Below are 27796 nucleotides of genomic sequence, written 5' to 3' on the forward strand. Positions count from 1 at the left end.
TAGATTCTGATGCTAATTTTATTTCAGTTTCATACATACAAAGGATTGGATACTGGGAATGTTTAACGTCTCTCAAGTTTAATTCATAGTATTCTATGCACAGCGAGCATTGCACTGGCAGGCCATATGTGCCTCGGCAGTCTCCCTCAGGTCCACACTCTTCTGAGAGATGTTGCTCAGATCCACATGGCTGGATTCTAAAGAGGAGAAAGAAGTCATGTCAGATATACTTGATCACAAATGAAGCTAAAAGGTTACCCAAGGTGACGGATATCTGTGTGTAACCCCAGGAGTCCCAAACACATGCTTTTGAGCACACATCCTAACCATAATGTACCCTTACCAGCGGACAGACAGTGGAATCCAATGGTGACTGGCATGGTCTTCACTGGGAGGCAACCAGGCAGACAACGCAGCACTGGCTCAACAGAGTAGCATTTAGACATCTGGCCATCCACTATCAGTTGCTTCTCCAGCTTCACAGATTCAAGCTTCAGACGGCACTCTAGAGGAAACACAAAGATGTTACAGCCTGTAGGGAAGACAGAGACTGAGAAGGTGACAGAGGAGGGGAAAGTGTCTTTCTTACGAGCGCTGTCGCGGCAGCTCTCAGCGGGAAGCACCCAGGAGTGGGCGAAGCTGACGGAGCTCTTGGTCTGGTAGCCGCTGGGTGTGGAGTACTCTTGTCTGGTCTCTCCATCAGCTTTACCACAAACACCACAAGTCTGGCCCTTCATCCAGTCAGCAACATTGACCTGAAAGACACAGTTGTACAGAAGTCTCACTTCTGTTGTGTTTCTTAAAAATCCCAACATCAATGTAAAAGCAATTCAGGCTATGTTTACCCTCCATTGGTCCTTGCTGAAGTAAACCTCCTGAAGACCAAGGCGAGGAGCATGAAGTGACAGGCCCTGAGCTTTCTGTCTAATCTGGATGGGGGCTAAAACCAAAAAGACATTGTTATATAACACTGTATTGGGGAAAAACCCACAAGGATTGTTGGATCAATGGAACAGTAAAGTTTAGACAAGTAAAGTGCCCAATTTACCTGAGGGGTGCTGGTAGGGAAGATTGGAAACAGGAACCTCCACACCGTTAATCTTCACCAGCACATCGCTGCCAGTAGGGTACAGGTCAACATCCCTGCAGAAAGTCATAGTAAAAGGTCATCAGCATTCTTAGCTACACCCTCATGATATAATGGGTTACTCACTACTGTTGAATACTCACATATCAGCAATCTTCACGTTCATGTGGTTCTGTGCAGTGAGCTCATCCTTCTTCAACAGGACCATGAATTTAAGCTCTGGAGTACAGTCCTGAGCCAGCACCTGGTAGCAGGAGATTGGCATCTCATTCTTGTACTTTTTGTTGTTGAATGTGGTCAGAGTCTCCTGGGCCATGCTACACTGAGCTGAAACAGATTATGTACCGAAGTGGTGAATATGTATGTAATTGCTTGTTTTGCATTAAAGGTAGGGTATGGAATTAGCTTTGTTGGCCATTTTTGCAAAATCACTTGAAATCCTATTCCTAACCCACTTATAGCCACTAAGTTGGAAGCACTGAAATGGAAATTAAACACGTCAATCATCTGCGGAACGGGCAGGGCTCGAAAAACTCCAGCCAATAGAATTCCTCACCCCATACCATCATTTCACAGCTCGTTCGTCAATCTAACGTCTTACTCCTCTTCCTACTCCCCCTCCCCACCGCGCGCGACCCTTTCGAAAGCTGGTGACCGCGAGTCAGTGCTGAAACGAAACCAACTGCCTGCTGCTGCACGTCCATGTTCCCCTCTTGTTGTATGTGTCACTTCATTTCTATACAAACTAACTAAGGCAGCGGATACCTACGGAAACTCAATCACCCACGCAATAAATAAGCTATGTAGCAAAAATTACATTTTACCATGACACGAAGAGTGCTGTAAACATGAAATCGAAACTTAACAGCTTGGAGCTACGGTGGAATAGGCGAACCAACGGGGCAGCACTAAACTCGGATATTTCAGGAGATAATCGCCCTGGGGTGCGTTTCTAGAAAAGTTAGCAACAGCGTTGTTTAACCACCGTGGTGCGACGCAACTTGCTATCAAACAACGACAGTGTTACACCTGTTTCCAGAAAGCATCGTACCTGTGTCGCAATTCGCTACCTCCGTTGTTCGAACACCGTTGTTCCAACAACGTTGTTGAGGACCCAGCGGCACATTTCATTGGTGGAAAAGGTGTCAACGTATAATACCCCACCCGCTAGAAATGCTCCGTCACTGGATGCCTATCACTTGTCTTTTATAGATTCTCCTTTCCTTCCTCGATCCTCGTCCTCACTGAATGATAGGGCGGCAACAATGGGATAGAGGACCGAGGATCGAGGAGGGATGTTGAGAGGCACCCACTATGTGTCGACGAGTCTAATTTAAACCCAAAGTGATTCATGCTGGCATTATCATTGCTATCAGAAAAAAACGTAAACCTATGCAAGCACATGAAACAGTTTGCTTAAGCTGTCCAATATATACTTATTTGTGTGAAATATCTAAAAAATATCTGTACAAAATATATATGGCCTAGACTAATTACAAATTATCACAATACTAAATCGGTGTCTGGTGGTTCAGCTGTTGCATGTCAGTACATTGCGCGCGCGGCCCAAGTTCGCATCTCACCTCTCCATGTCACTTTTGAGTAAGAGCAGGCACCACACACACAACAATAGGTTAGACCTAAATATATTTAATTGCTTTACATCGGGTGGCCAGGAACACGACATCAGTTTAATAGTTCCACGACATTACTTATTAGGGTTATTTCCACGTTTCACTAGTCAGAAACAAAAGCATGTGTGATGCATACGGGAAAAGAACCTACGATGTTGTGATGATAAGCCTCCTGCCTCAACCACTATACTAATGAACGGTGTGCTTGACCCGAGGGTTTGTCAATATCATAACAGTAGCCTACCAAAACGCAAACCAACACGCAAATGAACGCAAGGTAACACACGTAGCAAGAATGAGCCCAACGGTATTTTACTTTATATTAGCCTAGTATAGCGCAATCATTGAGTCACGAGAAAACAACAACTTAGTGATTTTTGGTTGGGCGCTTGTGATTTTTGGTCAGGCGATCTTGCACTGACTACATCACCAACTGGAACTCCCAAGGTACGACACAGGTGCGACTGCCCAGGGGCAGTAGTTCAAACGACCAAACTTTGCGTCCTTGTTTGCGATTGAGAGTTTGAACTACCTTTTCTAGAAACACCAAATTCAAGAACGACGGAGCGAACTCCCAAGATTGCGACGCAAGTTAGCAAACGACGCTTTCTAGAAACGCACCCCAGGTAAGAACAAACCAGATTCTGTTCAAATATACACACCTATGGCTACTGAACCATATGTACTACAACCCTTTGGAGGTGAATAAAGAATGTAATTGGGGAAGTTGATGTGAGTGATTGTATGGAGACTAGAGCTCATAGTGCTGTAGACGCCAGGATGGGATTTCATTTAGCCTGGCTCGCTCTCGCGCTGCGCATTTGAATTGTCGCTCGTGCATGGAGGGCGGGACTTGAGGTTGTATATGTTCAAACTCTGCCGTCCGTTTTGCTAATTCCGTACCCAACCTTTAAGTAGTTCTAATGAAAATCATATTGTCCCCTGGAATGAATACCCACCAGAGGAAGCCTCAGCATACAGGAAATGAATCTGCTCAAGGATATTCTCCTCTGGAATGAACTGGATAGCTGCGTCCGCACCAATTGGCAGGGCAATGGGAAGAGGCAAGGCCAGTTTGGAGAGAGTCATCTGGATACACAAAACACAATCAGCGTGATCAATTCTACTTGTTTGGCTGACACTTTTATCCAAAGCAACTTATGTCAGTTCTACTGTACATGGGTCATTCTACCCAGAACAACCTTAAGTGCCTTGCTTAAAGTCACAACGGTCGCTGTTGGGAATTGAACCCTTGACACTACCACCGACTTAAAGTTTGAAAGAATCATAATGAGACCGTTTGGATATATTCACCATGGGCAGTTTTACAATCACATCCACTGTCCTTTCAGTGGGGATGGCAACGGTCAGTTCAATTTCTTTCTCGCTGTTCTTGGCTTTGTTGACAGTGATCCCAGCCATCAGGGCAGCACCAGGGATGTACTTAGCCAGCCTGGGTGGTTACATTGAATAGAAAATACAAATGCATAGGAACAATGAATAAAGAGAATACACATAGAGAATGAATAATACAAATAATAATTAAATAGTTATTTGATTAATGACAAAGTACCTGGTTGCATAGGTAGTGACAATTTTAGGGATCTTCACCCATTCCAGCTCCAGACGGGCAGCAGGGCTTGCACCAAGAAGACCAGCTTCTGCCTTCAAAATGGTGGCATATTCCTGGCACTCAGCTCCCCATGCAACCTTAGCCTGGTGACACAGAAGTTGCAAATACTCTTAAATATCTAAATGCATAATTTATGGCTACCTTACTCAATTAGCCAAATGAGACAAATGAGTCGCACCATGACTTTGTGCTTGCTCAGAACAACACCATCAGCACACATCTTCCAGTTGTCAGTCTCAGCCAGAGCAGAGATGATGGTCTGCAGTCTGAAGTTGGTCTTGTCAAGATAGGCAGCTGCCTGGTATCCCAGCAGCTTCTGGTCAGTTCTCACAGCGCGGACGATGACCACCACAGCAGGAGCGACAGCATTACCGAGGAACTTATTCTATGTGGATGGAAAATGACATTGAAAGTTATACAGAATTTATTTACACCTCAGGTGTAGGTCTTAAACGTCCATCCAGTATAAAGGTTGAGGCTATGCCATTCGATGGAGCTCACCTGTTTGTAAATGTTCTCAAAGCTGGATGCACTGCTTCCGCTGCTTCTGAGTTTCTGAGCGGAGATTCCGCGAGAGACCAGATGCTAATATCCAATCACAATTGTTGAAGTTAGACATGTTTTACAGCAATGTATTGTATAGTAAGATTGAGGTATTTTGAGCTTTTCATTGAAACAGCAGCAAAATCTTAAGATACCTGGTTCTTGTGGAATTTCTTGAATGGGTATTGCTTGAGGGAGGCCTATGGAGCAATAAAGGAAAGAGAAGCTTAACAAAGCTAAAGAAAGTTAGGCAAATCACTTCAATGGTATCATAGCTTCAGGTCTGACACATTCGAATGTATACAATGCAATATGATCCAAACTGACCTTTGACATGCGGGAGCTGGATGAGCTGGAGCTGGAGCTGGAGCTGGAACTGGAGGAGCTCAGCAAACTGCTGATACCAAAAATGCTGGAGCTGAGCAAGCTGCTGGAGCTGCTGGAGCTGGCGACCATCTTGCTGTTGGCACGTGCTGAAGAGCTGGAGGAGCTACGGCTGGAGCTGCTTGAGCTGGAAGAGCGGTTTCTCAGAGCAGGCTCAAGGATCTTCTTCAGTTTAGTAATGATGGTTCTGCCCTCGGCGGTTTGCTCATCGATGATGTTGATTTCCTTTAGGAGCTTCTCTGCAGCCTTGGGTCCAATCTGAACTTCAGCCTCCAGTCTCTCAATAGCTGGGCCATCAGCTGTTTGAAAGTAATAGATTAGTAAAGCATGTGTACCATTAAAATATACCTTTTCTGGAAATGTATGGGAAGGAAATATATTACCTGGTTTCACAGCAACCAAAACAGCGTGTTCTCCGATAAGGTTGAGGAGAGGAATATTCTTGATGAAGGCAGCATTGCTAGAGGTGACTTCGAAACATCCCTTGATTCCGATGAAAGCAGCTGGCACACAGATGGTCTTGTGGAGGGGTACACCGGCCCTCAGTTGAGGCTTCAGGTCAGAGTAAATGATCTCGGAGGACTGGGAATAGGTGGGTGATAATAATAATTGATTAGATTACTGAATTCGGATGTTTGGACATGACTGAGTTGACTATCAAAGGGGGGAGATTTCAATGGACTTACTGCACTGAAAGAAGTAGACATCGAAGAGGCAAACCTCTCAGCGGACCTCAGCTGTGTAGCAACAACTGGTACCATGGGTGTAATTCTCTCAGCTGCAAGGTCCTCAATGTTACGGGCAATAGCCAGGGTCTCAACACTAGCAGCAAATTAATAAGAGTAAATGACATGGAAATATAAAACATAATATTAGTATTTTATATATTTGAATCATATAGACAGAAATGTCATTACCGGATTTTAGCAATGTGCTCAGGTGTCTCAATAGGGAGAACCTCAATCTTGAAGTTCAGTTTGGGAACATCTGCTCTTGCAGCCAGCTTGGCAGGCAGCACAGTGACAGCCTTGGCTCTGGCCATGACGGCAGCCTGAAGGAAGGCAGTGTTGACTCCCATCACAGCAAAGGTGTGCATGGAGATGCTGCGGAAAGGAGAAAACATTTGAAGACTTGCACTGGAAGAATTGCTTTGTACATGGAATGTGTTTAGATATACTTGATATTTTTGAAAGAGGTGTACCTTGGAGTGGCCTCAGCTTCCAACTGGATGTCTGTCTTCAGCAGCTCGGCAGCAGTGAGAGGTTCAGAAAGAGGAGGAGTAATCGTTGCTTTCACTGTAGAAGTTGGATGGATTGCAGAGATGTTGGATTTGAAAACAAAAGCATACCAATAATACCAATCATGATTATGAAATTGGTCAAACCTGTGCATATCTTTCCTGATATTACCTTTGATTGTAGCAGCGGCAACAGCAGCAGAGTAGAGACTGAGCTCCATTGGCACACCAACAGCAGTGGGGAAGATGCGACGGATCTCAGCAGCTAGAAGAGGCTTTGCGGCCTGAGCAGTAATGCCAGTCTGCAAAGCTCTCAGAGCATCCTTCAACATGGTCTTGGCATCGGCACTAGTGGCAAGCTGGAGATAGGGATAATAACATGCCCACACTGAAAATAATCACATTTAAACATACAAACTCAAAGCACCAAAATGCAGCTCACTTTTGTAGTGTTTAAAGTGAATAGTGTTGACAAACTTCTTTACCTGAACTGCCTGATCAATTATAGCTTTGTCAATGTTTGCAAAGGCAATTTCCTGTCCAAAGAACTTGACATAGATGGATGCCAGAGGCTGGCTCTTTGGCAAGGCCTTCCATTCAGCAATCTGCAAAATATTGAAGAGGATTTTGCACACTGAAACATTTTTTAATTATATAGATACAGTATATGTTAATTATATTGTCATTTCACTGTTACATACTGCCTTCATGACGCGCTTCATCTTGGTGATCCTGTCGTCCTCCAAATCTTCCAAAGCACGAGTTTTCAGAAGGGCCTCCTGAATTCCCTCGGTTCTCACTCCCACCTGAGAGTGCAAAAGGAACATTTCATACATGTACAAAGATAGATACTATTTTAGTTGAGCAGTTTACAGTATATGAGGACATTGTTGTTTTACACACCTCAAGAACATCAGCAGCAGCTCCAGCAAGATAGGCACGAGCTTTAGCCACAACAGCTCTAGGCAGAATGGTGGCACCGTCGTTGATGATGAAGGCACTGCCGGCAGCACCAGCCATTACAGGGCCTTCAGAAAAATAGGGGATTTCATTTTAACATTTGGGGAAAAACAAATCACCTATCATTACCTTTTGAAACTAATTCAGGGTTTATTAAGAAAAATGGAGAAACAAGCTTACTTCTGAACAGGTCAAGGTGGATGGCTTTACTGTAGCGGTAGCTCAGTCTGTCCAGCTTTGGGCTCAAGATCTTGATGGCAACATTGCTGGCAGCAGCACTAAAATGAGCATGAATGACCATGTTAGACAACTAACCATAGTTTAAGAGGAGAGCAACATACAGTAAGCCAAACTATATTGCACGTACACAGTGGCATAATCTGGCACAGTACTCCTGGTGAGAGATCTGATGTAGGAATACACGAAGCTGACAATCTGCATGCTGGTCTCCTTCTTCAGAACGCTAGCAATAGTAGACACCAGTGCAACTGTTGGCTTGGTCTCAAACAGAACAACAGCAGCCACCATACGCAGCTCGGGGTGAAGGGCCTTGTCCATAAACAGCTGCAATGCCACTGGCTGGACCTAAAAAACAATAATGTAAATAAAAAATAAATGACAATAAGTTCATCAGCAAAGGCATGACTTACATTTATAATTTAGCTGATGCCTTTTGTCCAAAGTGATTTACAAATGTCAATAATATTACAAGGGCTATTGTCCACAAAGCAACTCAGGTTAAGTGTCTTGATCAGGAACCCATAAAAAAAAAAAAATAATCATTTGTGATTCTGCCTGTTGGCAGGAAAATGCTAGACTTACCAGTTTGGGTTCCCTCTTAGCAATGTTTCTGAGAGCCAAGATGGCGTCGACTTGGACTCTAATGGGGAGAGCAGCAGCTGCGGAGCCAAATCCAGGGAGGATCTTCATGATTGGTTTAAGACTGGCAGGATGGCCAGCATTACCCAGAGCTTTGACCAGCAGAGTGATCTCAGCCATATCAGCCTTAGCAATAGCCTCAGCTACAAGCTCGTGGAGGGGCTGAGGGAAGAGGGTGTACAGTACATTGTCAGTTACTTACAAAAACTCATACATACCAAAGGAAAGTCCTGCAGTTAAACGGAAAATGATCACCTTCAGAAGTTCAGCTGGGCAAGTAGGAACTGCAGCACAGTACTTGAAGATCGCGGTACCATAGCCGAGCGTAGCAATCTCACGCAGAACAGGGTTTGCCTGAACCTTGTGGTGCAGGGCCAGGGTCTGTGTAATTGAGAGAAGAGACTTATAAACATTGTATTCCTGAATAACTTTTTTAAAATGAAAAGCAACACTTCATGATTACACGCACAGAGATGAGTCTGATGATCTCAGGATCAGAAGGAACCATATGCACAGCAGCCAAAAGAATCTGAACAGTTTCAGGAATGCTGATGTCGCCAGCCAAGAACCTCTCTTTGATGAGCTTCACAGCAGCTGGTGTTCCAACAAGAGGAATGGCATCCAGAATCCAACGCCTGAAACAATTATGTTACAATTCATACAGATGACAAGAAGGTGTTCATATATTTAATTAAATACTAAAGGTGGGGCAGTTCATACCTGTATTCTGGCTTGGCCTTAAACTGAGTCCAGATGGCTTCCAAGTTCTCCAAGGTGGCAACACGCAAGACCTGGATCAGCTGGATAAACTTCAGAGGAGCATCCTCATGGACCTTAGCTACATTGTTGGCAACAAGATGGTGCAGAATCTCCACAATCTGAAAAAGATGTATAGACATTATGAGGCATCTGAAAATATGTAAAGAAAATGTGTCACAAATGAGTTTATATGTTATTTAGATATTTCACCTGAGCTGGTGCATTGCTAATTCTCAGAAGCTGAATTGGAGTCTGAAGAATTTCAGTGGCAAACTCGTAAAACAGGGATCCGCGGGCCAAATATTCTGCGTTGATTGGGACAATGGGGGCCTTCTCAATCTCCAGGAATGTCAGGCTTTGCCTTTAACCAAGGTGCAAAATAAGATATGTAGTTTACAAGGCCTTAAATTGATAAATAAAGTTCTATTTTGTGAGACAAGACAATGTTATATATGATGAAAACACATACTTGGCCTCCATCTGTGCAACTCCACCCATCTCAGCAACAGGTGTGACCTGATGGAGTTCCCTCACTGTGGCTTCAGTGATCAGAGCACCAGTGGCGCTTGGTTTCATGATGTAGCTGTAGGTTGCGGCTCCAGTCAGGCTCTTTGCTTGCTGTGTGTGAGATTGGACAGTTATTAGAAGATCAGAATCAGCTTTATTGGCAGGTTTGCGTAACAAACGGAATTTGACTCATTTTTGCACTCAAGTAACACTCAACAATAGCATAAAAAACAGTAAGGATGTAGACATTCTGAACTAATCTGACCTGAATTATTTTGTTTTGCTTACCAGTGTTTCCAAGTAAGCCAGGCCCAAATCCTTGATGATCCTCTCTTGGCAGTTGTTGAGATCCTTGGACTTGGTGACAACAATGCGCTCTGCCTTGACATCCTCACTGATGACGTAGTGGGTCTTGCACACTCCCTGGGCTCCAGCCTGAAGAGCAGCAATAAGGTTGTGTGACAAACACAATCTACTCAGTGAACAAGCCCTGCAGTTGCGGCACAAAAGCTTTGTGCTTTTTAAGGTTTCATCGGTGAGTATTGGTTCATACTGTACATTCCTTTCCTTTATTGACATTATATGAAAATAGCACAATCTCATCCACTATACTTATCGTCTCACCTCTTGCAGTTCATAAACATTCTGGGTCTTCTTGAGGTTGAGCTGAAGAATGTTCAGGATACCTCTGTGGACATTCAGAACTGTGGCGGAGACTCCAGCGGGGGCAAACACCTTGCCAACCACACCATTAGCGTACTCAAACTTGATGGGAATCAGAAGCTGAGAAGCCAGTGCTGAGGTGAGCTTGGTGGCTGGGACGAAGGGGTCCTTTGGCCAGACACCGCTGTACTCAAAGATCTCAGGATCTACGAGCTAATGAAATAATATAGAGCATCCATGAATGAAACGCATAGTAATCATGAATAATCATCAATAATCAATAATCAAACTAAAAAATGTTGAACTAGATAACATTTTTGAAGCATGCGTGTTATCTTACCTTCAGCATGTAGGTGTTATGAGCCTCAGCGCTGATGAGAACCTTGCTGCTGACTTTCATTCCTGCTCTGGCCAGACCTTCCACAGGAAGTCCACCAAGAAGCAGTGCCTCATATTTGTAAACGTAGGTCTTAGAGGCGACAAACTCAGGAGCTGTTGAAATTAATATGTCTTATCAGTTTGCGGAGTAAAGAGCAGAAGAAAGTTGATGTTTAAAAAATGATTATTATATTTAAATTGACTACTAAATTATATAAATTTTCACTTACAAAGGTTCACATGTTGACTCGCTGAGAAAATAAAAGTTAGGAGATGTTAAATCATTGAAGGTATTTTAGATAAAATATTATGTTTTAAATTGAAATTAGAATACTTCATATTCAGCATTGTGTGCTATTATTTTAAACAGCAAAATAATACATTGATTAATGTGTTAAAGTTCGTTCCACTTACCCACAAGGGCCAGAGCCAGTGCAAGCACAACCAGTCTCATGATTGGATGTAGAGAACAGCACCTACACACAGCTCTTTTAAAGCCCAATGTTTGATGACATCACCTGAAAAAATCAAACATTGAGGCCTATTTCGTCAAATCAGTGCGATGCACACACAATTCACTGGTCCAAGGTTGGGTGCTGTTAACCTGAACAGGTTAGGTTGACCTGCCCGTCTCTGTTCACTTCTGAATATTTCCAAATACTGACTGTGGTTGATAGAAGGCAGACGGTATTTTAATTACTGTAGATGTATTTGAAATACATATTAATCACTTAAGCTTATTTTGCAATTTGTATTTTTGCAGTTTTGGACAAAATCAAATGTAGTTTTTAACAAAACACGTTGAAGGATTTAGAGTGAAGTTGTATTGAGAGTATTTTGAAAAACTCAAATAAGCCAACATTTCATCACTCATCATATCACAGGCTATGCTTTAAGATTTTGCAATATTTTCTGATGTTGGCAATGGCAATGTCCATGTTAGATGCACAGAAATCGTCTCATACAGGGAAATTTAATATTGAAACATGATTAAGTGTCAAAACTATATTTGTGGGTAAATTTTGAATATTAACATACATTTAAAAAATGTTGTGTAGACCTTTATGGGCATACAGACAGAACAACAATACAGAAATGGATATACAGAAAAAAATATACATATTATGTCAACAATATTTTGGGGGGAACAATTTAGAATATTTAAATATATTTCAAAATATATTATTAAAATATATTTCAAATATATATATATATTTGAACCCTCCCTCCTTCCCAGTGAATCAACTTTGAACACAGGAAAGGAAGTGACTCTGCTCTTCTTGAAGATGGCAGATTCTGGTGATTTTTCACATATACTGTATCTCTGTTTCTTGAGGTCACTGATTGAGTTGCTGCAGCCAACAGCTTAAAGCCTTTTTTGTTGTACCGACAAAATGGCTACTTAGTGACCTCGACAAACAGAGAGCTATGTGAAACATTGCTGTAATTCTCCTTTTAAGGTGAAGTCTTTTTCAAAAAAATATACAGTCTCCACACACATACTGTATAGCAAACTGAATGTCATTATAGAGAAAATGAACTCATGCTAGAAGTTAGATACTTTTAGAAGGTGTCATTAGTGACAGCTTAAATACAGTTAGCACTCAACTGTTTGATTGTCCCTTTTATTGAAAGAGGGGATTTTAAGAACATGAAAATTGTTCTTAAAAATGTAATATTAATGTTAATTCTGTGTCAGGCCAGCTAGAAGTTTCACCTACAGTACCCTATTAGTGTTTGGGTATTTTAGTATTTTCAAAAATATGTTTTTATCCGTGTCAGTATTTGTACCAAAAAAAAAAAAAAAAACTTTTTTGTATTTTATTTAGTTACATTTCATGAGCCAATATTTGTAGCACAGGGTGTAGGTTTTGCTTTGGATATACATGAAATAAGTGTGTGTGTGTGTGTGTGTGTGTGTGTGTGTGTGTGTACTTGTTACCAATCTTTTGCCTTTTTGGTCTTTTTCATCAAATAACTTATATTTTAGAGCTTACCATTTATGACCTGGATTTATTTAAATGTAAGGTGTTCAGACAAGTTACATGAACTTGGGGTCAGGTTATCATTTGTAATCATTGGCATCATGTTAATTCTTTATCTGGCAAAACACTCTGACATTTTGGCTTCACTTCAGGTTGATCAACAAATGCAGGCAATTAATGGGTCAACAGCACAGATGCTTTCCAGGTCCTGTAATTTACTTATACCAACCGCTATAATACATCATTCTATTTATCTAAAAATCTGGGGTGCGTTAATGCAAACTTCACTTCAGGAAATTATCAACAATTCATAATATTGTAATTTGATACACATGGGTTACCCAAAGGGTGTCAATTTAACAATATGTCACAAACGATGTCCCATTTCTGTTAAATTTCCATTAAAGTTCCATTAAAGTAGCATTTTGAATCCTTACCGACTCTCAAACTCAATCATTCATGGATATCAGTGACATTTTTGAAGGTTCAGAGCTTAGACCTGAAGGGGCATATTGAGATTCAGCCAATAAATAACCCTGCGGGGTCAGGACACATTTCATGTTTAAAATATTTCATTAAAGAGACCCTATTCAACTTTTTCATAAAATCGCTTATAAATCGTTGTTTTGCTTGACTGACCAGTATTATCGAAAACAGTCATATTTCCTCCCGCCCCCAGTGTCCCTATCTGCTATTGCAGCCTTGCAGTTTGTTCAGGAGGCGATCGCTCCTTGTTTACATTTGGAAGTCTGAGACGCGCACGGAACAAGAAGAACCACGCTTGCAATGTACATATTTGTATATATATGGCCTATATATGTATAAATATACACGCTAAAGCTGTAGGGGAAGCTCTGCAGAGAAATGTGCAAGCATAAAATGAGCGAAAATGAAAAGCTCCGAAACCAGAGATGAAATCGCTAATCCTGCATAGTTTCTCTTTAAGTGTTATTCAATCATATTATACAAGGTTTCAAAACAACTATACACAATATAACCAAATATTGTCGTGAGTGTCATGGTTGGTGTTTTGGGTGAAATAAAATACTTATAGCCTACTTGAAATATATATAAAATGCTGTTTTTCGTTTGTCTTTATTAGTCTGATGAAAACTCCTTTGGCATATACTGTGTGTGATGTGAAAATCAGTAGTCAAAGGAACACAAGATGGGGCCCCAAGACCCATTTTCATGTTCACATTATCTAATGTACCATGTTAATCTGAGGAACATAGTAAACTTCTAACAGGGGAACAAATGCCCCTGGGATCCTTTTTTATTTTCCCATTATCAGCCATGTTATTCTGGGAACGTATCTGGCCCTGGGAGCATAGGGATGACCCCCTATGGAGGTTAGCTTTTTACTATCATGGTATGATGCATCATTCAACTAACATCTAAGTTACAACTGTCACAAAATCGTCGTACTGAATATTACTTTGTAAGTTTGGACCATGATAGTTTCCAAATTTCAGTAGCCTGGACCAAGGTTGTTAATGACGCATAGTAATACTGGCACACCTGCAAATATCAGAGACTTCATGATGGTGTACTTTTTATTATTATTAGTCAGGGTCATCGGGTTCATTTATTGGTTCATACAGACTTGACCTTAAATTAACGACTGCTTTGAATTAACTTTTGACCGTGTCATTTCAATATGCTGGTGAAACAGTTGTGTAGGCCTACTCTATTGTTATACAGTATACCCTCACTCGTTTAGGCCGTCTTAAGAATCAGAATCAGAAAGCTTTATTTATCTCAAAATTCAGTTTGACAGTCCCCAGTCTCATATAATAAAATAAAAAGTAATAAAATATAATAAATAAGTATAATCCTAAATAGAAGCAGCTGTAATTAAACACACACATACAACTCACATTCACATTAACATTCATTTCAGCCTGTCAGTAACCACAACCCTGCACCTGGGAACACCCAACTACACCACTGCACCTACTCCTGACGTTTGTCCTCATTTAATAACCTGATGGTCGCAGGAATAAGAGTGGAAGTATCTTGCTGTTCTGGTCCTGATTGAATAATAATGCCGCTCTGAGGGCATCAGTGTTTTTTCACCTCTCAGAACACTGACTGATTTTGCTTTTTGGACTGCTTGTCTGTTCCACAGGCAGATTGTGCTGAAACCTTTATTGCTCTATAATCTCCATAACACACACTCACTCTCACTCACACACACACACACACACACACAAACAGGTTTTCAACACAAATATGAATCTGAATTCTACTGTAAATATATGATGCCTAATAAAGAAAAAACATACAGTAGGCAAAAATGTAGCGTAACAGAAAACTTTATTGAACTTAATGCTTACACCTTAAAACAAATGTTGGACATCATAATAGTGATCACTCTATGCACATTCTGCGTTGCACTGGCAGGCCATATGTGCCTCGGCAGTCTCCCTAAGGTCCACACTCTTCTCAGAGATGTTGCTCAGATCCACATGGCTGGAATCTAAAGAGGAGAAGAACACCATTAAAGATGAACCCTCAACTTCACAAGATATATTGAAATAGCAGACATTCCGTTAACATGAAAACCAGAATGTCCCAAGAATCCGAGACAGCCATATACTCACAGGTGGGCAGACAGTGGAATCCAATGGTGACGGGCATGGTTCTCACAGGGAGGCAACCAGGCAGACAACGCAGCACTGGCTCCACAGAGTAGCATTTAGACTCCTGGCCATTCACAATCGGCTGCTTCTCCAGCTTGATGGATTCAAGCTTCATGTGGCATTCTGCAAAGGTACAAAAGATATGGAGACATTTCAACCCAGTCAGAAAGGTGGAGAAGTTAATGGTGAAAATAGGAAATGAGATTGTGTAGGAAGAGAACTTCTTTCTCACGAGTGCTGTCGCGGCAGCTCTCAGCGGGAAGCACCCAGGAGTGGGCGAAGCTGACGGAGCTCTTGGTCTGGTAGCCGCTGGGTGTGGAGTACTCTTGTCTGGTCTCTCCATCAGCTTTACCACAAACACCACAAGTCTGGCCCTTCATCCAGTCAGCAACATTGACCTTAAGGAGAACAGTTTATTTTAGTCTTTAGTTTTATTAGCTTTATTTCAATAAGTTGGTTATTACTAAAATACGGGTATCCATGGCAACATGCCCAAGGCCATGAGATTTTGTACTTACCTTCCATGTGTCCTTGCCCAGGTGAACCTCCTGCAGACCCAGTCTGGGAGCATAAATGGACAGACCCTCACCACTCTGTTTAATCAGGATGGATTCTACAGAAACAAAGCGGAACAGACATAATCAACCCGATATATGCATATGGATAAGCTGAGATATTAAGTTGTTCCGTTGATAAATATTTCCACGATACTAAGGGATTGAAGATGGACCTGTTGGATGTTGGTAGGGAAGGTTGGAGAGTGGAACCTCTAGTCCGTTAACCTTCACAAGCACATTATTGCCCATGGGGTACAGATCAATATCACTGTAGGGAGACAGTAATATTAAACATAATGAACAAGACATAATGTAGAGACAGAAACAGAGTTGCTGTTGATGTACAGTACAGTGGTGCAGATACAAGACTTACATTTCAGACACCTTCACACTGAGGTGCTTCTGTTCAGAGATCTGATCTTTCTTCATGAGAACAATGAACTTCAGCTCTGGAGTACAGTCCTGAGCCAGCACTTGGTAGCAGGAGATTGGCATCTCATTCTTGTACTTTTTGTTGTTGAACGTGGTCAGTATGTCACGAACCATGGTACACTGAGCTGTGGGGGGAGGTGGGGGGGGATTACAAACATGTTTCAACATCTTCAACAGTGCTTGTCATAATATTTAAAAAAATATATGAAAGTAAAGATCATGATTTCTTTCGACTACCTGAGGTGCCTTCAGCAATAAGGGTTTTGAAATTTTCAGTTATGTCTTCCTCTGCAAGGATGCGGTCAACATATTCTTTTCTGAGTGGCAAGGCGATGGGCAAAGGCACAGCCAGTTTGGACAGGGTCATCTACAGGTGAATAAACCACAAGAGAAACAGCAATTATAAAATTACTCGCTATTATGCTGTATAGCTATGCTAGGTGAACGATTCACCCATTACAAGCTTGTTTACCATCAAATTGGCTCCGTAAAGAAAACATTGCATAGTGTACCTTTAATTTGTTTTAAGTTCAGAGAAATCCATCTACCTTGGGTGTCTTCAGAATGATGTTCAGGGTCTTCTCAGTGGGGACTGCAATGGTCAGTTCAATGTCTTTTTCAGTGTTCTTCTCATTGGCTACTGAGATTCCACCCAAAAAGGCCGCCTGAGGGATGTACTCCGCCAGCCTTGGTGGACATAGAATAAAAGACTGTTAAGAACCATGGGAACATTTAGCGTTCCTATATTTCAGAGACAAAATACAAAATGCAGTGTGACTACCTCCTTGCATAGACAAACACAGTGGCAGGGAGTTTCACCCATTCCATTCCGAGACGGGCAGCAGGACTTGAGCCAACTACTCCAGTCTCAGCCTTCAAGATAGTGGCATAGTCCTGACAGTCTGCTCCCCAAGCAATCTTAGCCTGATGACAGACATTGTAAGGAATTATTTGTTACATTAAGAAATGTTAATGTCATGGTGATGAAAATAAAGATTAAAGAAAGCCTGATGCTAGTGGCACACCATGACTTTGTGCTTGCTAAGCACAATGCTGTCTGCACAGATCCTCCACTTGTCAGTCTCAGCCAGAGCAGAGATCAAGGTCTGCAGTCTGTAGTTTTCCTTGTCAAGATAGGCAGCAGCTTGGTATCCCAGCAGCTTCTCGTCAGCTCTCACAGCGCGGAAGATGACTGCCCCAACAGGAGCGATGGCGTTTCCGAGGAACTCATTCTAGTGATTGTACATTTGTAGTTAAATTGTGCATCCCATTCTCGTAATTCTAGATTATTCTCTACATTTATGTCTACAAATTTGATGAATGGTAATAATAGTTTTTACCTGTTTGTAAATGGCCTCAAAGCTGGATGCACTACTTCTGCTCACATCAGTGCTGGTTCTGTGCTTTTGGACAGACCGCATTAACATAATTTAATACACTGCATACCAGAGGAAATTTACGCAAAAACAATTGTCAAAAAAAACTTAGCAATATGGTCATTACCAGGTGGATGTGGTTCTTGGTGAACTTGTACATTGCTTCCTGGAAAGGACATATTTGACATGTTTACTTTCATTTCCTAGTTTGACATTAACTCAAAGATGCTGTCATCAAGTTAAATTCAGTTATTCCTGGGATCATAATCCAGAAAGTGACCGATCCAATCCTCAGAATTCCACATTACACTATGTCTCTGGAAATTGCGGACTCATTCTGTGTGACAGCTCACCTGGGATGAGCGCCTGACAGAGCGGGAGCTGGAGCTGGAGCTGCTGGAGGACATGGAGCTGGAGGACTTGAGGCTGGCACGGCTGGAGGAGCTCAGTCTGCTGGAGGAGCTGCTGGAGCTGGATGAGCTGTTCCTCATGCCAGTTTCCAGAATCTTCCTCAGTTTCAGCAAGATGTTCTTGCCCTCTGGAACGTCCTGGAAAGTGGGCAGGTCTTTCAGGAGCTTGCCTGCAGCCTTGGGTCCCATCTGGACCTCGATTTCCAGTCTCTCAATAGCTGGGCCATCAGCTAGGGGAAAAACAGGCAAAATGTGAAAATAACTGCAAGAAATATGCAATGGGCAGAGGTGGAAAACTTCAGCTTCAGAAAGTAAAAGTCCAACCATGCATTGGATCTACTTGTGCATTTAACACAGGTGATCTCATCAATTAGCTGCTCAAAAGTTGTGTTCATTAGAATCAGCTGATTTAAGTGAGTGAATGGTTGGCACCTTAAGGCCCGATCACATTACAGGCGGCATGCGCTATGAAACCCATTCATTTCAATGGGTTGAGAGCGCAAAAACGGGTCTGCCGCTGTGCTCAGCAAAGCGCAGCGCCGGCGGCATTTTGCCGCTTTGCCGTTGTTGCGCGTACCGCGGTCAAAGTTGAAATATGTTGAACTTTGACCGCGGCGCGCTGTAAGTGAATGGTCTTTTGCGCGGAGCCCAGCAGTAACCATAGAAATAGGAGCGGTAACAGCAACAAAAATCGTAGAACGTTATCTCAACCAAGAGCAACCTAGCGGTGGGCGCAGCGCATGCCGTCTATAATGTGATCGGGCCTTCAAGCTGGCCCTTTCCACCTCTGACAATGGAAGCATCAGTCGCTAAAAGGATTTTAATTTACCGGGTCTCACTGCAACATAGACTGCATGCTGTCCAATCAAGTTGATTAGAGGTGCGTTCTTGTTGAAGGCAGCATTGCTTGAGGTGAGCTCAAAGCATCCCTTGATTCCCAGGAGAGGGGCGGGAACGCAGATGGTCTTCTGGATTGGTGTACCTGCTCTAAGCTGAGGGGCAACTTCAGATGACAGATCAGAATAAATCACCTCAGAGGATCGGGCCTGTAGTAAAAGAGCAGACATGGGTGTGATCAAAGGTAAGTTAGACCAAGGTTTCTAATATTCCTAATGTACCAATGTCCCTCAATTATTGTACATCAATCGATTTTATGTGAAATGTACTTGTGTTTATCTTACCATGCTACTAGCAAGTGAGGCTGACAGCCTGGAGGTAAACTTTTCCTTGGACAGCTGCTCAGTTGCAACAATCGCAGGGACTATGGGTGTGATTCTCTCATTTGCAAGGTCTTCAATATTTCTGGAGATGGCAAGGGTCTCAAAGCTGCCAGACAAACATGAAACATAACATAATGAAGAATAATAATAACATGTTGTTATAACCATATATCATCTATTTGGATGATCTTGCCATGTTCCTACAGTCACTGATCTTTACCGGATTTTAGCAATGTGCTCAGGTGTCTCCACAGGAAGAGCCTCAATCTTAAAGTTCAGTTTTGGAATGTTTGCTCTTGCAGACAGCTTAGTAGGCAGCACAGTGGTAACCTTGGCTCTGGCCACGATGGCAGCCTGAAGGAAGGCAGTGTTGACTCCCATCACAGCAAAGGTGTGCATGGAGATGCTACAGAAAGAAGAGAAGCACCCCTTATTTCACCACGGTTTGAATATGCGCTGTGGGAACAATGTGACATATTATCCTTTTATACTGGTACCTTGGAGTAGTCTCTGTTTCTAACTTAAAGTCTGCTTTCAACAGCTCAGCAGCACTGAGAGGTTCAGAAAGAGGTGGGTTCATGACGGCTTGAACTAGGAGGACACATAAAATTGATTGAAGTGGTGCTATTTTTATCCACACAATGATGGTAATGGTAACACATTCAAATGTTGCCTACAGAACAGATACTAATACAGAAATCTTACGTTTAATGGAAGCAGCGGCAACAGCAGCAGAGTAGAGACTGAGCTCCATTGGCACACCAACAGCAGTGGGGAAGATGCGACGAATCTCAGCAGCCAGAAGAGGCTTAGCAGCCTGAGCAGTAATGCCAGTCTGCAGTGCCCTCAAGGAATCCTTCAGCATGATCTTGGCATCGGGGCTAATGGCAAGCTGGATATGTCCAAAACAATGATATTTTGTAATCCCAGTGAGAAACCAATTCGAATATCTAGCCTCACAAGCTCTATGCCGATATCATAGTCTTTTATTAAATCTAATCTAACAGGTTAAATACAACAATACTATACAATACAATGCTATCTGAAAACCTGCATGATAAAGATACTGATTTACATATTGAACATACCGCAATTGCCCTATTAACAAGATCTTTATCAATGTTGGCAAATGCAATTTCTTGTCCCAGGAACTTGACGTACATAGAGGCCAAAGGCTGGCTCTGGGGAAGAGCCCTCCATTCTTTCAGCTGTGTGCACACATGGGAATATAGTATTAGAAAGGGGTAGACTGGTTTCAGTGTGAATACCAGTGCAAAGACAATTACTATGATTACTAACTAAAGAGTATTGCTACTTACAGCCCTCAGGACTTGTTTCATCTTGGTCAACCTGTCAGTTTTCTCAGCCAGAGCTGGGGACTTCATGATGGCTTCCTGGATCCCCTCAGTCCTCACTCCAACCTGAGGGAAATTCATCAGATGACTGACAAATACAAAAACATTATTTTATGGCAAGCAAGAGAACTTTTTGATTTCTCCTAACCTCAAGAACATCAGCAGCAGCTCCAGCAAGATAGGCACGGACTTTAGCCACAATAGCTCTGGGCAGAATGGTGGCACCATCGTTGATGATGTAAGCACTACCAGTAACACCAGACGTCAGAGGATCTGGGAATGAGCATTAAACAGTGACATTTTAGCATCGGAAATGGTAACTCTCTGGCATGGTTTCAATGAATGTAGCTCATCCTCTCTACATACTGTACTGTACTGTATGTACTGTACTGTACTGTACGTACTGTACAAACTCAGTACAAATGCTTAAGAGGAGTACTCAAGCATGAGTGGGGAGTATCTATACTTGAGCTTTTATTTTTACCTCCGCCAAGGAGGTTATGTTTTCATCGGGGACCGGCGTTTGTTTGTCTGTCTGTCTGTTTGTCTGTTTGTTTGTTAGCAAGATAACTCAAACAGTAATGGATAGATTTCGATGAAATCTTCAGGGAATGTCAGAAATGACCCAAGTTAGATTTTGGGAGTGATTTGTAACACCGTCGGGATTCTGGAGCCATTTATATGTTTTGGTTAGTGGTGTAATGGCATGGTTTGGCCACGTGGTGACGATCTGAATAGTTCAAATGTATGACAACATAGGAGGAAATAGGTTGAAAAAGCTTTTACTGGTTGTCCTTGAAAGCTTTTACTGGTCATACTTAAGTACTGTAAATAATAAATACTTTAAGACTTTTACTTAAGTCATTTTCTGATCAAATAGTTCTTCTACTGAAGTGTGGGTTTCGGATACTTTATACAACTCTGCTTCTGTACATACCAATGTGGATGGCTTTGCTGTAGCGGTAGTTCAGTCTGTCCAGCTTGGGGCTCAGGATCTTCATGGCAACATTACTGGCAGCAGCACTAAGAACCAATACGTACAAACATCTGTTAGCAGCCTCGCTAATTTAATACTTACAGACTTGCTGACAACTCAATAACTACAACTTGGCAGCATTTGCAATCATTTCTAGACAGATGGCAATGGTGAGGCCAGCCAAGGCCTCTGCTCCCCTACAGGCAATATGACATTGGGAGTGGTGTTGGTAAGGATATCGCCACGACTGCAATTAGGCCGCAGGTATAATTACAATGTAACTTCTACTTGTAATGTACAAGGTAACTTGTACATCCTACTACCAGAGATGTGAACTACTTTTACTTTTACTTCATACCCCTGGGAAATATTGATTTAATGTTGGTTTTCTCTTGACCAATATTTTGGCATTTGGCATTTGGCAGTGTCATTTTCAGTCATAACAAACATGTTGGATGTTGGCCAAGAGGAAATCAACATTAAATCAGTATTTGCCAGGGGTATGAATATTCTTGTTCCTACTTGTATGTAAGGAGCTACATGCATAGTCATATTTGAACTGCTTGCTTTTCAATAACAGCACCTTTGTTTAGGCTGTCAAAGCGTGTTTATGGACTGTGATGTAACTGCCTTTCTAAACATGTTGGACAAACTATTTTTACTTCAGTACGGAATCCTGGGGGGGATCATTGCAAGATTTTTTGGTATGTCCAGAAGATGTGCTCTCAATTTAGTATTTTTTGCGCTCATTTTAGTAAATTGTTCATTTAACTAAATAACCTAGTGAGTTCATTTTAGTTAATTGCGTGCACACTGCACAGTATAGTAAAATGTGTGCATGATTCACGAAATTGAGAGCACACATTAGTGAAATGAGCACACTATTTCATTAATATGCATGAATATGTTTTGTGAAATGAGTACACAATACTAAATTGCGCACGCAATCTAGTAAAAATTAGACCACAATTACAGTACATAAAATGAGCACACATTCGCTCAATATACAAAAATATCTTGCAAAGACACCTCCTGGGCTCCATGCTTAAGTCATTTTCTGATCAAATATCTGTACTTCTACTCAAGTGTGGGTTTTGGATACTTTATGCGACTCTGCTACATACTATATGTCTCATATTTATTTAAACATTCACCTACCTATATGTTTTTACCACATTTTCTCACTCAACTTTGATGTGAAATTGCTGCCCTCTCGCTTTGAATAAATTGAACTCTTGCACTGGTGATGACTCATACAATGCTTCTCACCCAAATCAGAAATTACCTAACTGTTGTATAATAGTAAATAAACGAAATATGAGTCAATATTTACACAGTGACCAGGTCTGGGGCAGTGCTCCTGGACAGGGACTTCATGTGGGAGTAGGTGAAGCTGACTAGCTGCATGTTGGTCTCCTTCTTCAGCACGTTGGCAAGAGTGGACACCAAAGCCACAGCAGGTTTGGTCTCAAACAAAACGATGCAGGCCATCATCCTCAGCTCAGAGTGAAGAGCCTTGTCCATGAACAGCTGAAGGGCCACTGGTTGCACCTGGGTCGGAAATCAGACAGGTTACCTCAGAAAGAGAGACACCAATCATCTTGGGGAACTGTCTAGGGACAACAGATGGAAAATTAACTCTGAGTTCCACCGTTGCGCCCTTGAGTTGCTCCAGGGACTTAGGCCCTTGTAATATAATTGACATAAATAAGTATAGCTTTGGATAAATAAAAAAATGTTATCTGTTGATTAATGCGCACTGTCCCCATTAAATAAAGTAAACTATGGAGTGAGTGGCTGCCCCCTGTTACACTTACCAACATAGGCTCCCTCTTAGCGATGTTCCTCAGGGCCAAGATAACATCAGTCTGAACTCTGACTGGGAGGGCAGCAGCTGCAGTACCAAATCCAGGGAGGATCTTCATGATTGGTTTAAGACTAGAAGCATGGCCAGCATTACCCAGAACTTTGGCCAACAGGGTTATTTCATTAACATCAGCCTTAGCAATAGCCTCAGCTACACGCTCGTGGATGGGCTGAGGATTACAAAATAATCATATTAGTCCAAAGTAATTCAGAAGAAAGATGAATACTGAAAATACCCATAAGACATTCACCTTCAAGAGTTCAGCGGGGCAAGAAGGAATGGCAGCACAGTACTTGGCAATCATGGTACCATATCCCAGCATAGCAATCTCACGCAGAACCGAGTGTGCCTGAACTTTGTGATTAAGGGCCAGGGACTGTATGATTAGAAGAGAAGAGTTGTGAGTAGTGTCCTTTGAGAGAATGTTTAACGAAAATCTGTAATACCCTTGTCAACATACAGAGATGAGTCTGATGATCTCCAGATCAGAAGGAACCATATGCACAGCAGCCAAAAGAATCTGAACAGTTTCAGAAACACTGATGTCATCAGCCAGGAACTTCTCTTTGATGAACTTCACAGCAGCTGGTGTTCCAACAACAGGAATGGCATCCAAGAAAAAGCGCCTGCAGCAATAAGACTGAATTGTACAATGTATGGATATACAGGCCATGTTATCATTCTTAAAGACAAACACAACTCTTTCACAGATGTAATAATACCATACCTGTATTCTGGTCTGGCTCTAAATTGAGCCCAGATGGCCTCAAGGTTCTCCAAGGTGGCAACACGCAAGACCTGAATCAGCTGGATGAACTTCAGAGGTGCATCATCATGGGCCTTAGCCTCGTTGGTTGCAACCAGGTGACGCAGAATGTCCTCAGCCTGAGGTGAGAGGACAAATGAGTTTTAGAAAATAGATAAAGAAATAAAAACTTAAAGAGAAGATCATTGCTTGGAGGGAGAATGATGTCAACCAGTAGCCATACCTGAGTCACTGGGTTAGTGATTCTGATGAGCTGAATGGGAGTCTGAAGGATTTCAGTTGCAAATTCATACTGCAGTGATCCACGAGCCGCATATGCAGCACGAGCCTCCACAATTGGAGCCCTCTCAACCTCCAGGAAGGTCAGGCTTTGTCTGTCATCATGGTATAAAAGACCACATTACGTTTACAATTACAAGGCTTTGCGTTTATAGTTATATGAAATCTATTTAAAAATTCTGGTAAAAGCTCGTACAGTACCTGGCTTCCATCTGGGCAGCCCCACCCATCTCAGCAACAGGTGTGACCTGGTGGAGTTCCCTCACTGTGGCTTCAGTGAGCAGAGCACCAGTGGGGGTTGGTTTGATGATGTAGCTGTAGGTTGCGGCTCCAGTCAGGCTCTTTGATTTCTGTGGGGTTTAAAGTGGACTGATTGACAGTCAACATGTACTGTACACGTACAACGCACGTCATCAGTCATATCATGTTAGATCTGAACTAGATGGGCTGTGTCTCTTACCTGCTGGCATTCAGCACAAGTTTCCAAGTAAGCCAGGCCCAAATCCTTAATGATCCTGTCTTGGCAGTTGGTGAAATCCTTGGACTTGGTGACAACAATGCGCTCTGCCTTGACATCCTCATTGATGACGTAGTGGGTCTTGCACACTCCCTGGGCTCCAGCCTTTTGGTTAAAAATGGACATGCTAGTTACCTGCCATTACACTGACTGAACACAAAATACTCTCTTTGGGTTTTGGCCTTACCTCTTGCAGTTCATAAATATTCTGGCTCTTCTTGAGGTTGAGCTGAAGAATGTTGAGGATACCCCTCTGGATGTTCAGAACTGTAGCGGAGACTTCAGAAGGGGCAAATAGCTGGCCAACCACACCATTAGCGTACTCAAACTTGATGGGAATCAGAAGCTGAGAAGCCAGTGCTGAGGTGAGCTTGGTGGCTGGGACGAAGGGGTCCTTTGGCCAGACACCGCTGTACTCTAAGATCTCAGGATCTGCGAGCTAGAAACAATTTTACAATGATAAATTCATCCAAAAATATTTCTGCCACTGCACGCAGAACAAATGGAGCTTCAGTCCAGTTTAAAGGGAGAAAGGTGCTGCATGAGCAGCAATCTACGTTTTTTGAAAGTTTTTGTTTGACAAAGTTTGAAACAATGTCATCCTTGTCAAACAGGAAAATTTGCTTTAATCGAATTTGTGGCTAAACCTACGAACCTTTGTGTAAACAGGAGTGAGTATCCAAAATATGTTTTTACAGGTGCCAGACAAAACATGTTAGAGAGAGAAGGAGATGATCTGCACACTGTATATGGCCTCCAATAAATGCTTTATTTATAACATCTCATCAGATCTTCATCAGGCAACTAAGACATGGAAGAGACCACCTATCACATGACCATAGGCCTAGTAATCAGCTTAAATATCTGATAATAATATCTCATAATTACAAGATCTTAATGCCATAACTACAAGATAATTATCTCATAATTACGAGATCTTTATCTTTCTCATAATTATGAGATCTTGTATCTATTTATTGCTATTCCATATATTTTGCATAATGCTGTCTGATTACTAGGTCTATGGCCATGTGATATACTGTAAATTCCCAACTGTTAGCTGTGGTTTATACATTGATTTTGCAAAATGGAAATTACTGTAGGCCGTCTCTTCCATGTCTTAGGCCTATTTGCTTCATAAAGATCGGTTTAGATCGAAACATTGCCTTTTTTAGAGTAAATAAAGTGTTTCTTGGAGCCCATACAGTGTGTAAACCTGAAAGAATGAAATACAGACGCCGTCGGTTGCACGGATAAAACACTATTTAGGTATCCTTAATCAGTTACAGCAAAGGTAATTGAAGTCTACCTTCAGCAAGTAGGTGTTCTGAGCCACAGCGCTGATGAGAACCTTGCTGTTGACTTTCAGTCCTGCTTTGGCCAGACCTTCCACAGGAAGTCCGCCAAGAAGGAGAGCTTCATATCTGTACACGTAGGTCTTAGAGGGCGAAAACTCAGGAGCTATGAAGAAAGTTAATTAATTTGTTGGCAGAATTCAGAATATACAACAAAAATGTTTTGGACTTTACTTTCAGGTTGAGGCTGCAACTTACCAAGGTTCACATGCTGACCAGCTATGATGAGAGAAACAAACAAATACACACACACACACGCACAAATTATATAAACTATATGTCGTACACTGATTTGAATCTGTACCATCTCATTTCCATTCTAGTGTTAACTGTCTATACAGACAAACTTACCCACAAAGGCTATAGCCAGGACAAGCACAAGGACCCTCATCATTTGGGGATGTCACAGAAGCCAAGGATGGACAAACCTTTTATAGTGAAATTGTGCTGGCCACATATCAGTGGTTCAGTATATGATTAACCAGACTTGTGTGATGAGCAACAGGGCCGTTGGCAGTGGAGTCGTGTAAGAGTATATAACTTGCACTCTCTCCAGCTCTGCCTCAGGTTAGGTTACCCTGGCTTTTAGCATTGACCTTGCCAAAGGGAAAGTCAATGTTGCATAAGTTGCATAAGAATTTTGAATTTTAGAATGTTGAACTATTGTGGAATTAAAGTTTGTAAATTGCATTTACTTGTAAAGTCTCAAAAGGCTACTGAATACATACGCATAATTGCACATTGGACTGCTCAAATAGTGTTCGACTTGAGAAACGACCAGAGAGGTGTGCATAACTTAAGTCCCTCCTACTGAATGTGTTGTTACATTTTGAGAGGTGAATGTAGCATAACAACATCTATGCATCATCATTTCTTTTTTCTAAATTTGTTCTCCATTATTGCAGATTTCTGGCATGTCTTTATCTCTCTCTCTCTCTCTCTTTCTTTCTCTCTCTCTCTCTCTCTCTCTCTCTCTCTCTCTCTCTCTCTCTCTCTCTCTCTCTCTCTCTCTCTCTCTCTCTAACATTCTCCCACAGTGAGATAAATTTGCAGTTGGATTGGAGGTAGAAACATACTGTCCAACCTTATCATTCACTGACAAAGTTGTGACTGTCCTGCCAAGCACCTGATGGGACTAGGGTGGCCTGACCGTAAACAAAGATCCTCTAGAGCAGGGGTCCCCAATCTTTTTTCTTCTGGGAGCTACTTGGACAAAATGAACATGGCCGAGAAGTTTTTATATTAGTAGTAGCATAGAGCTTATCTCCACCCAAAACAGCTGAAGAATTTTCATGTGTTTTAAGAGTCCTCTCACTCCTTTACCTTGTCTGTTTGCAGACTGAATTTGATTTGATTGAAATTGTATCAAGTTTACCAAGTGACGTGTCTTAG

General features: G+C 42.0%; 1 protein-coding gene across 4 annotated transcripts; it reads right to left on the reverse strand.

Moving 5' to 3' along the window:
- LOC134101677 (vitellogenin-like) lies at positions 1 to 26800 on the reverse strand. Of its 4 annotated transcripts, none has more exons than XM_062555399.1 (34): positions 26756 to 26800; positions 26603 to 26623; positions 26359 to 26510; positions 25237 to 25488; positions 24993 to 25154; positions 24734 to 24882; positions 24477 to 24627; positions 24215 to 24372; positions 23948 to 24113; positions 23738 to 23863; positions 23438 to 23656; positions 22954 to 23171; positions 21582 to 21667; positions 20793 to 20917; positions 20609 to 20710; positions 20378 to 20497; positions 19995 to 20181; positions 19787 to 19880; positions 19510 to 19695; positions 19251 to 19395; positions 18899 to 19115; positions 18013 to 18299; positions 17787 to 17825; positions 17624 to 17686; positions 17309 to 17515; positions 17065 to 17207; positions 16832 to 16970; positions 16521 to 16650; positions 16225 to 16408; positions 16025 to 16119; positions 15813 to 15907; positions 15527 to 15692; positions 344 to 505; positions 1 to 197 (listed from the first exon to the last, which is right to left on the reverse strand). In XM_062555399.1, the coding sequence occupies exons 1-34, from the start codon at positions 26796 to 26798 to the stop codon at positions 94 to 96; spliced, it is 4893 nt and encodes a 1630-aa protein (XP_062411383.1). In that variant the 5' UTR covers positions 26799 to 26800; the 3' UTR covers positions 1 to 93. The 4 variants fall into 4 exon arrangements, with proteins under 4 accessions (XP_062411383.1, XP_062411380.1, XP_062411384.1 ...); XM_062555396.1 differs by lacking the exons at positions 15527 to 15692; positions 15813 to 15907; positions 16025 to 16119; ... (27 more) ...; positions 26603 to 26623; positions 26756 to 26800 and adding exons at positions 590 to 755; positions 846 to 940; positions 1049 to 1143; ... (27 more) ...; positions 10895 to 10915; positions 11079 to 11139; XM_062555398.1 differs by lacking the exons at positions 1 to 197; positions 344 to 505 and adding exons at positions 14950 to 15131; positions 15256 to 15417.
- Positions 26801 to 27796: the final 996 nt, after the last annotated feature.

Source organism: Sardina pilchardus, chromosome 15, assembly GCF_963854185.1.
Source record: "Sardina pilchardus chromosome 15, fSarPil1.1, whole genome shotgun sequence".
Taxonomy (NCBI): Eukaryota; Metazoa; Chordata; class Actinopteri; order Clupeiformes; family Clupeidae; genus Sardina; species Sardina pilchardus.

Coding starts and splice junctions, on each gene's coding strand:
- LOC134101677 (XM_062555396.1), bottom strand. CDS start 11,118: ATGAGACTGGTTGTGCTTGCACTGGCTCTGGCCCTTGTGG. Junction 9,236..9,326: donor TTAGCAATGCACCAGCTCAG/GTGAAATATCTA, acceptor CATCTTTTTCAG/ATTGTGGAGATTCTGCACCA. Junction 7,124..7,219: donor TGAAGCGCGTCATGAAGGCA/GTATGTAACAGT, acceptor AATATTTTGCAG/ATTGCTGAATGGAAGGCCTT.